This window comes from Eupeodes corollae, chromosome 2 (assembly GCF_945859685.1).
Source record: "Eupeodes corollae chromosome 2, idEupCoro1.1, whole genome shotgun sequence".
Classification (NCBI taxonomy): domain Eukaryota; kingdom Metazoa; phylum Arthropoda; class Insecta; order Diptera; family Syrphidae; genus Eupeodes; species Eupeodes corollae.
The window spans coordinates 145,019,348-145,031,053 of record NC_079148.1 but is presented as its reverse complement, the minus strand read 5'-3'; the positions used below and the strand labels follow the sequence as shown (position 1 = coordinate 145,031,053).

The 11,706-nt window shown below is 32.5% G+C and overlaps 1 protein-coding gene across 1 annotated transcript in view; it reads left to right on the top strand.

The window, feature by feature from the left end:
* The first annotated feature begins 1,128 nt into the window (after positions 1-1,128).
* LOC129947197 (serine-rich adhesin for platelets) overlaps positions 1,129-11,706 on the top strand; it is a 93,705-nt gene continuing 83,127 nt past the window's right edge. The window contains exon 1 of the mRNA XM_056057648.1: positions 1,129-2,616. Within this exon, the coding sequence (XP_055913623.1) occupies positions 1,807-2,616 (810 nt within the window). The 5' untranslated portion in view covers positions 1,129-1,806. The remainder of the gene's footprint in view (positions 2,617-11,706) is intronic.

Genomic DNA, 11,706 nt, shown 5'->3' with positions numbered 1-11,706 from the left:
AGAGGCTTTAGTTTTTGAGTCAATTACACCTTGTAAGCGTGTAAATGGAAGTCTTTATGCCTAATGTTCATCAAAGACGATCGTGAAATGTGAAATTGTTGGGCACGACATGGAGATAAGGCGAACGGCTGTTCACCAAGTTATCGTGAACTACAGCAGTTGCACTGCACTGGTGTCTTCAAATCTCCTATAGTACCGGTTTGCTCAAATTTTTGCAGGATTTTTCGGATTGTACGCACATTTGGAAAAATAAATTAACCAACAAAAATCACATTGATTTAAACGCCAATTTTCATAATGAGTTTGAATATTTTTATCACGTTGCTCGTGTGTGTATCTTTCCATGGATCAAATTCAGTTAGTCAGAAATTCAGAAATGACAAATAGAAATTCAGGGAAAAACTTGTGGCTTACGAGTGTGTTTCACATCGGTAGCGCTTAAAATGCAACCACCCTTTACTATTTTAGGTTACTTCAAAAAAAGACGAGTTTGACATTTGACATCAAACTTTGACGTCTTATGATTTTATTTATTTATTTTTAAAATAGCTCTCTTAAAGTCTTATAAACTTCTTATAACGTATTAAAGATGGTACAAAAATTGGTTTTGGGATTTGAGACGTCTTCTTATTTTATTTATCTATTTTAAAAATAGCTGCAAGTCCTAGAAGCTTCTAAGAACGTATTAAAGAAAGTAAAAAATATATACTGGTTGTTTAATTATATTCAAATTTTAAAATTCCAAGACACGAATTTTTCAATTGGAAATTTAATTAAAGTGAAAAAAACATAAAATCACTATTTCACTGTAAAATATTTTAAATCCCAACTCAAAACCACCTGTTACACCAAATTCCAGAAAACTCACCATCAGCAACACTTTTCAGCACGAGTCTTCTCTCTCTCGATAGAGCGAGGATCGTTCTTCGCTACCTTTTTGTGTGTTCCGCTTCGGCGGCACTTTTTGTCACAAATGTTGTTTTGTTATTGTTTTCTATGCCGCTGTGTGCTGCTTGCCTTCTGCCTGCTCTGCCCTTACCAAGACCAACCTACCTAACTCAATGTGCCTCATTGCCTGCAACAGCCACTGTGTTTTGCGAGTTGCCTTGCCTGCCTGCCTCTGTCGGTCTTTTGGAAACAGTCTGTGTTTAAAGTCCGTCGATGCTGGACCGGTGTGTATTTCTCTGTCGTTTCGAATTCAAAAATTTATCATAGTATCTAAAGGTACTTCTCAGTGCCGTTACGAATTGGCCGTTTCTATTTTATGTTCTTGTTCTGCGTTAATTATTTATGATTCTCTTTATGATTTTTATTTCCTTTTGGGTTCACCTAGATTTTTCCTGTTTTATTTTGTGGAGAAATAAATAAATACTGTGCCAAAAAAAAGAAGAAAAATCACATAAAAGAAAAAACAAAAAGAAAAATTAGTGACGCGTGAAAATCATAAAAGAAAATTGTTTAAACAAAATAAAATTATAATCTTTCATGTGTCTTTATGTTAATCATCCTTAAACAAAATCAAAAGAAGCACACAAAATAAATAAAAAATAGAAGAAAAATAAAACGTGAAACTGAAAAAGTGATCGTGTCTTATGTTTTCTTACCTACTCACCTTTTGTATTGAAATTTATTCCAAAATTATTTTATTGGAAAGTGTGTCTCGTAAAGTTGTGATCATGTCAATAGTTTCATTCAATAGAAATACATAATTGAATTTTTCTCAAGACCGCGAGTAACCATAAAGAACAATATCAAAACCACCATCGTAGTCAACCAAATCAACGCAACGGACCCGTGACAATCGTGATGATGATTGCGATCAATAATCCCAAGCAGTCTCAACCACAGCTGTCAACATTCACGATCGCCACAAATAACAATAACAACATTAAATTGAGCCAACCAACTTCAATAGGGCATCCAAATCAGGGGAAAACCCCTGCTACAGCTCCAGATTTGTCGCCACCAGATTTTGACTTTAACTTACCATGTCGATATTTTAAGAGTTCATTTGCTCGGTCGTTGTCCTTGAATTCTGGAGCCTCGAATCAATCAAAGTCAATGGACTACATTGGAACGATAACGGCGACGACAACCAACAAGAATGGCGGATCAACACCTCCGCCGCTGCCACTGCCGCTGCCCCCATCATCATCATCAACGGTGGTCAATCGAAAGTGCTCCACCGACATCAGTAGAAGGAATTCAGAGCTATTGCCAGAGATCGCGGTGCCCCCAATCCCGGCTAGAAGGCAGAATATAGAAACATCTGCCATAATTCCCACAGCAAGTGTTGTCAATAATGGTTTGTCATTGTCATCGTCGTCGTCTTCTTCTTCGTCGCACCATTTAAGGAACGCTTGCAATAGTAATAGCAACAACAGCAGCAGCAGCAGCAGTAGTAACACAAATCGCGTAACCACCATCACCAACAACACCACCAGCACCACCGGCTCTGGGAATCAGGCGACAGTTGGCCGTTTGCAGCCTCACGTAGCCAATAATGGTGGCAATGGAAACAGCAATCACTTTGTAAGGAGAAACGTTTGCTGGCCTCCATCATCGTCGTCGGTATCGTCATCTTCATCATCGGGGCTGCTGTCCTCTGGAGAACAGGTTCGTCTACTTTTTTTTTACTATTTTAAGAAAATGTTTCTATACTCAGATTTAAGCTTACGCATCGGCAAAAGTGCAGGAGATGCAAGTTTGCAGATGTTGCATAGAGTTGGCATAAGTAGTTTTTTGGGGGTAACTAAAAATTATAAATCTTTTGAGCTTGCTGAAAAATTCATCTTCAGTAAAGTCCGTGGTAGGTAGATTCTTTTGGAATGCTTTTTGTAACAGTTCAGTGATTTAAAAAGAAGGGACAACAATGTGGAAGCATTCAAACGTACATAAATAAATGATAGAGGGGAGAGGGGAATGTATGTGTAGTTTCGACCCATTTAAAAGTAAATCAAAACCTTCAGGTATTAGGTACGTGATATTTTTGTGTTTTGAATTTTGAATAAAAGCACCACAGAAATGGGTCTACTAGCTCAGAATATTTTAAAATTCAGGAACACATCACGTTTTGGCCCCTTAGAAATCATGATTTTTTTAAACTTCACGAAAATCGTGAATTTAGAATATTCACTACATTTTCAAAAACAGCTGTCTCCGTTTTTTATGCTCGACAAATTTGAGGATGCGTCTGATAAGAACATCTGAAAATGAAACCACGTTTTGCATTAACTTCTTTTTATATGACTTTTGATTTGGCTAAAAAACCTTTCTTAAAAAGTTTTTATCCTCACAATCAGTGTCAGTCATACAAGTGATAAGGTTTTTTTGTACAGATTTGTATTCACTTGAACATAGACTCATTGGAAACTTAACTAAGCTTAAGAACTTACTTATGATATCGCCATTTTTTGGTTCCCACCTGCTTTTAACAAAATGCTATATTTTCAAATACAGTAAAATACAGTAAAACCGACTTAAGAAAAAAAATCAGTGTAATTAAAAAAAAATCATCCCCTTTATAATATTCCCTCGGAAAAAACTCAATTATTTAAAAAACCCGGATACTTGAAACACGTTTTATTTAATGTTTATATTTTCAAAAAGCTCACGTAAGGAAAAAAGGAATCGAATATGAAAAAATGGTTAGTTTGATTTATTTTGCCAATAAATTTCACGAATTATTTTTTAACTTATTCGGAATCCTCCTATAAGACAATCTTTTTCAACTTTTGTAAACGTGAAAAATGGGCTCAAGCGAAATAACCAAGAAATTCTGCTGTTTATCTTAAGCAGCTCTTAGTTTACCTTTCGCTCTATTTCAATATAAACAAAATACCATGAGTTTTATGGAACTCAACATTTTTATTACTTGTCCTACGATCTGTGAAAAATTTGTACTTATATACAAAAAAAATGAATCCACTAGTTTTTGTGGAACAATTGAAAACACTTCATTTTGCTGAAACAAGGATAAGTGAAAAATACGGATGCGTGACACATATTTTTTGTAAAATTTTATATCTACCCGAGCCCTCACCTTCTCTCAACCTTGGATCGCTATCATCCTCCCCTTAATCTCTCCTTCCCATTGAATTTGAACACAACTTTTTTGAAATGGAAAATTACTGTTATGATTTTTGTAGGGCTGATTTCTCCTAACTTAACAATCTTCTTAGCTCAGCCGACTTTGAATTAAGATCCCTCCACTTAACAGTTGAGTCCCTTACAAATTGGTTTTATTTGTTTCTTTCGTATTGAAGAATCAGTACCGTTCTCTCGTAGAAAAGATTTCACCTCTGCTCCCCCTTGGTACAGCAGAGAGCTCCGTAGCCTAAGAAATACCCGTAACAAGCTTTGGAAGATCTTTTTACAGTCCAAATCTGATACTGATCACAACAATTATCTTCTCGCCTATAATTCTTTCTCTGAATTAAGGGAATCCCTTTATAACCAATACCTTTACCAAATGGAAAATAACCTTCTTTCTGATGCAAGGACATTTTTGAATTTTATAAATTTCAAACGAAAATCTGATGGGTTTCCACCTTCAATGAGTTGCTCCAACATAATCTCCTCTGATCCAACAACCATATCAAATCTGTTTGCTAATTACTTTAGCTAATCGTATACTGAACATCTGCAGAATCCTGATCCACACTACTTTAGATGGTTGCACTCAAACTTCCATTTCATCGTTTACAATAACTGAAGAAATGGTAGTTGCCAAAATCGTAAGCCTCAAAGAAAACATTAGCCCTGGTCCTGATGGCCTCCCATCAGTTGTTCTAAAAAAATGTATGCATTCTCTGTCAAAGCCTGTAACTGCACTCTTTGAACTCTCTCTTTCCCAAGGTGTGTTTCCTCATATATGAAAAGATTCATTTATATTTCCCATTCATAAACAAGGCAATAAAACTGAAATTAACAATTATAGACGTATTTCTAAACTTTCATGCATTCCAAAACTTTTTGAAAGCTTAGTTTATGATTCCTTTTATTTCCATTGCAAGCCTTTATTCTATGCATGCCAAGTATGGTCTCCCTTTTATGAAAACCATTCACTTAGAATTGAAAATGTTCAAAGACGTTTCGTTCGATTTGCCTTACGTGGCCTCCCCTGGGATGATACATCCAACTTGCCTCCTCATGCCGATCGACTAAAACTGATAGGTTTGCAGCCCTTAGATATTAGACGGAAAAACGCTGATATATTATTTGCTGACCAATTGTTAATGGGCAATATAGATTCCCCGGCACTCCTGAGTGATATTCATCTTAACACCAACCCTCGAAATCTGCTATCTGTTTCCCTTTTCTATATCCCTCATCACCGCACTTATTACGGGCACTTTGAACCAATGTCCAGAATTCTTCGTCACTGCAACGCTGCTATGGTAGTTTTCGATTTCAACATTTCCAAATCGCATCTGAAAGATGCCCTTTACTTTTTCCCTTTTTGAGTCCGAATTCCCCGTCCCTTGTAATTTTAAGTCAAATCAAATCAAAATTGTTAGTTTTTGTACATTAATGTTGAAAACTGATAACAAAAACTGCAAAAAAAAAATGTTAAGCTAGTGTTAAGTTAAGTTAAGTAAAGTTATGATAGCTTTTATTAAGCTGAATAAATAAATAAATCTTCACCGAAAATCTGAAGCGAAAAAAAGAATCGAAAACAACAAAAAATTTCTGATCACTTGTGTTTTTACACCTTCATCATATTTTTATTACAAATAAAACATTCCAGTTTTGATTTTGTTCAGACAACTTCAGAAAATAAATACAACTACTTTAAGCATAAAACACCCATATATTTTTACATACACGGATTCCACTTAAGTGAAATTTGTTTACTTTTTTGTTTAACCAAAACACCCACTTGGTTGAAAGAAGGCTGTAAGAGTTTTTCTTACGTTCACTGCACTCGTAATAACTTCTACTTTAAATGGACAAAATATTATAACTACTATTAAATCAAACTTTTATAAATTTGGCACATAGTACGACCTGTGAAATATTGAATTGAATTATTTCTGCCACTTAACTGGCGACTATTTCACTTCAATCAACTCCTTTAATTTGTAATGAAACTGACTATCATTTAATTGGGTCTTAGTTCGTATTAGAACTAAGTTATAATAAAATGCATAAAAACAGTTGTAAAAACCCCTACTTAAAAGAAAAATACGTTTAAGAGAAAAGTATTTTCATAATTATATATTTTCGGATCAATTCCTTTTAAACCACTTTGCTTAGGTGAATTTTGGATAACTAAAATATATGTGAAAACCTTAAGTGAACAAATTTCTAAAAGCCTCGAATTCTTTCATGTTTTAACCTTTACCATATTTTTATCATGAACAAAAGTTTGAATTTCTTTAACTTTATATTTTCCTGAAATTTCAATTTTCACTTCTTCGAACTTCGCCTAGTTTTTTACACTTTTCATTTAACTGAAAAAGAAATCCGTTTCAAGTCTTTCTTTAGCGTGGTTTTATGAACTTGTAATAAGTTTTAATTTAATAAAACGAAAAAAAAATTCTAGGGAACTCAATTTAAATTTTATATTTTCATTGAAAATTCAAAGTGAAAAAATTAACAAAAAATCGACGTCTTCTATATTTGTCAACTTCACTTAATTTATATCACGAAAAAATAAATCAAATTTAAAAGATCAAATGTCCTTGAATTTTGTATCACTTATTGTCTTACGTGACATTTTTTTTTACTTTTCATTCAAATGAAAAAGTTTCATTTTGTCGTTTCACTTAAGTCAGTTTTACTTTACTTGTTATTCCAATTACTTCATTTGGACACAAAGAACTATGTATCATTTCTAGGAAATCTAACCTGCTCAACTAGAATCTTAAGCTTAGTCTGGGAACACAATTTCTGAACGTTTTCATTTGTTCTGTATTTTTCACTATCATTATACATATATTTCTCACGAAAAATGACTTTGGAATTTGTGATAGTGTCCAGCCAATTTCGAAATCAAAAGTCTGAGATTTTTTCCAAACTTATCCAACCTTCACTTGATTGAAACTTTTTCACTTTTTGTTAAAGTGAAAAATCCAATTAAGTGAGAAAAAAACCCTTACATTTTGCCATATCTTTTGGATTATACTGTAAGTTATTTGTTATAAGTTATAAATAAACTAACTCGGTCAAATTTAATGGTAAAAAATATTTTTTACGTTTGGGAATTAAGTCTTTTGAAATTTATAGTGTTACAATGCCGATGTTGAGAGGAGAAGCTCAATTGATCTATATTTTATTTTAAGGAGCAAGTGAGACTGTCAGGAATAAAATTGAAAACATTTCTACGCCCAATTCTCACATTTTCATAGACCTTGTATTTCACTTGGTCATTAAGAAAAAAGTCTTAAGATTTTGAATCACAAGCCTAAAATGTGATCATCACTTTGAAAAATAACGCAGTCATAAATTTTTTCTTGCAAATATTTGAACTGTGACTTTAAAATGTTAACTATTTTAGTACCGAATTTTAATAGTTCCAATGCATTGTTGAAGCGTCAATCATTATATTTTTAATAAAAACATACATTTTACTTGTCATATGTTAAAATCTGACACTTTCAAAGTGTCAGCTGTCAGAAAAGTGGTATGTTCAAAATGAAACCTCTTATTGGAAAATAGCATCTATTAGTAGCTTGGATTTCTAATTCGAAAAATTACGATTCAATATTCAGAATTTATATGCGTTTGAAATTCAGATTTTCAAATAATTCTCTTTTGTTTCTATAGGATTAATAATATTTTGAGTCAAATTTTGAAAAGTTAATTTTCTGAAAAAAAAAATGTTTACCCTATCAAAATTGTATGTTTCCAATTATGGATCAATCAAAAGAGTTGATGATTTTCTTCCATAAAAATCATTTAAAAAACAAATTCCTTTTTTCAACCAAAAGTTTAACCTTAAATCATAATCATTGCAATTATTTATTTATTAATAAACAATAAATAAGACAAAAATAAGCAATGTGGACTTATGTCCCTTTCTTTAGATTCCTCTTGCATTTTTACACCTCATTTCAAAACTTAATTTATTTTTTAAATTGCTTCAGCTTTTTTGGATTTTTTTGATTTATGTATAAAATATAAATCATTGTATCTGTCTTCATCTTTTGAAATTCGATATCTATCTATTTTTCTGAACGCCCATCCAAGACCAAAAAAAGACAAACAAAATATTCGTTCTCACAAGCAAATTCCTATTGTTGATATATTTCTTACGTCCATAATAATTTCTTATAAATTTTTATAAAAATGCGTGTGGCATGAACAAAGTACAATACAAAATTATACACTGCACCCCTTAAGGAGCCTAAAATAGAAGTAGATACATATATAAGTTCAACTATTATAAAATATCGTCTGAAGTAGGTATAAACAAGACCAGTTATTCCTTTTTTCTTATTTTTTGTTATATAGGATTGGCCTGATTTTTTCCTTTCGCCAATTTGTATTCAACGACATAAAGTCTTAGTCCCCTTACCCTCTCTCTGTATCTATACCTCCCTTCACTCCTTTGAATAATAACGATAAATCTTTATGTGATGTTGTCGCTAATAAGGAAGGATGATGGCCACGCACTTTGCTTTGCGTAAAACGAAGTGAAGCGAAGTGCGGTTGAAGTTGGTGTAGCTATAATATCTTAAAAACTACGTTAACTATCTCGAAAAGATTCAATGGTAGGTAAATATATGTTTCAAGACTTATGACTATACCCGAAGCAAGTATCTATGCGGCTGCAGCAACGCAGCTACTGGCAATGGCGACGCACGGTTTGCCGAGCGACGATTAAACTTTAACTAGGCATTCGAAAAATAAACTTTATATCTTGTATCTTTTTGGGTGATGTTGAAAAAGGAAGAAATAGTAACACGTAAACTTGTTTTAAGTTTTCTCCTTTTAAAGGCAACTCACATCTCACGTCAACACTAATTCCATATTGGTGAGATTTTAACGCCGCCGCCTTAATATACAGGCACAACACGCACATCGCGTCGTCGGTCGTCACACGCCACAAGGATAACATGTACTTCCCATATTTAGCCTAACCAAACATCAAACAGGTCTATAGTAGTTATGTTTATGTGTTTATATTTACAAACCTCCTCGACTCGACTAGAGTTTTGCATGAGGCAAAAATTTTAAGTAATGAGATTTGTAGCAAATTGAGGTAGTCAGTTTCAGTAAAGTTGAAAAGTGGATAACCATCAAGTACCTACCATCTCTTTAATCCTCCCCTCAACTTAATTCAGTTCATCGCAGCTCAAAGTCTTAAAAACAAATTAAATAATTTCCTTGTAGAAAAAAGTTGCAATTGATGACCATGATCATAGTGATGATAGCTCACATACGTACAGCTATGACTAAAAAAATAGGGACGAGGCTTAATGTTTTGGTAATTATGTCTTTAACACTTATGTCAGGAAATAAATCTTACAAGTAACCAATTAAATTTAATATGGTAAATAGTTCGTTAATGTTTCTTAATTTGGGATTTTTATCAAGTAATTTATGTTATCAATACTTAGAAGTCCGCATACTGCAGCTTTCATAAAAAAATTAAAAAAAAATTGGGTTGTGCAACAGTCCGCTGAGAACTAGGTCCTACTGACTTACAACTCTCAACCATTCCTGTGTGCGAGTACTTTTAAGCCGGATCCAAACGGCTAATTTGAGAAAGTATTTTTCATTACAAGAATTACTCTTGTAGAATTTGCAAATTCCTCGCAAGAGGCAGTACCCGTGAAAAAAACTTTAGATGGCACAGGCAGTGATAGAACCGAAGACCTCTGGCATGACAGTATAACGCACTAAGCGTTGTTTAAACTGTTTTAAAAAAAAATACTAGATTACAACTCAAAAAACAATTGTTTTCGACAAAACCTAACAATTGATTTTATTTGTTAACTGCTTATAACAAAATTAAGTTTTATTTTCTTACTCACTCACAAAACAATACTTCTTAAAGGAACTAAGTTTTAAATTCGCATTTCGCCTCTTATTTTTCTACCACATCAGGTTTTTAAATATGTCTTTTTAAAAATGTTAAAGGCTGGTAAAAACTATGTTTTTAAAGTTAAGACACACGTATCCTTATACGTTTCTTTAATTTTTTGTAATTTTCATACTAAGTAAAGAGCCTTCATTTCATTCTAATGAAAATGAAGTTTTGAAAAACCTTGAATTTAATGATTTCTTGGTTTTGGAAAATACATTTTGAAAGTAATTATTTAGAATTAGAAGTTGAATTTTAAATAACTTCATTTCAAAAATTTGTATACATGAAAAATTTCCATCAAATCTTTCTTATGATTTTTGTTAAAACCCGATCTAATATTTATTGTTTAGAGTCATTTCTTAAAGATTTCTATAAGACAGTTAAAATTTTACAACTTTGGAAGAACTGTTTTAGGTTTTATAGATTTGGAAAAATGTTCTTATTTGCTTACTTACTTAAGTCCGCACTGCAAGTTTGGTGAAGCCACTTTTTATTTGTGGGTGTAACTTGATCCCTGGCCTTCCTCTACTGCGTGTGCATTCAAAGACTCTACTGCGAGTGCATATCGAAGACTTTCATGCGCTACGTGACGGTACATCACGTGAAGAACTTTTCTCTCATCAACTGAAGTGCCCATGACTGTTAACCACTGGAATATCTTTTGCATAAAATAAAAGTAACAAGGTTGGCCCTAAGACACTCACTTGTGGTATACCGGCTTAAATTTTCTTGCATTATATAGTAAAAACGATTTCAAAATATGATTTCGTAATGAAGTTTGTACTCAAGTCCCAAGTGCCAAACCTTTAATTTGAGCAACATCTAAGAAAAAAGCTGAGCAAACTTAATAATAAGTAATTTTTAAAAATAAATATTGGCTATTAATATTTTGGAATCTATTTGCTGAAGGCTTCATAAAAGGCTGACATAGTTTTGAAGACTTTTCTTGATTTTTTTTTCTTTTTATTTTATATGTATTTAAAAATTCTTAATTTTAATTTAATTAAATAAGTTATTCTTCCTAATGAAGCTAACTTGGTATTTATATCTTTCAAGAGATGTTGAGTTAGTTACAGTTAAACATGTTTAGAGAATTTTGTTTGTTAGTTAGCTTGTCTAGTCTCGTTGATCTTGCACTAAATGGAATTCGTCTAAGAAAAATGTTAGGTTCATCACTCAAAAACATACATTTTGTTATTTTGAAACCAGAGCGTTAGTCTGCTGAAAACGTCATCTAAGAGGAAGTTTCATATAGGAAACGTTCTGTGATTTGTCAAAATGTACTTTTTTTGCAAAATATTTCATCAGTAAAAATAATCGGACACATTTTCGCCCAAAAGAAATAACCTTTAATTCTAATGATATCACCCTTTCAAGTTTAAACATTGTTTTGTTGAAATTTGGTTGCTAATTTGATTCCAAAAATTCCAATTGATGCCCTAAAAATCTTAGAATGAAATTTTTTGTGAGGCAATTTAAAGTTAATATTTATTTTGCTCATGAAAATATTAAAATCGAAAATAATTTTTTTCCACTTTTACGTTTTTGTGTTTTGTATTTTTTTCAAAAAACACTCAAATCGATTTTTCTAGAAATCATGTACATATATCAAATATCAAAACCGTCATTCTTCGTATAAAAAAATGTATTCTGAATACATCGGTTTTTGT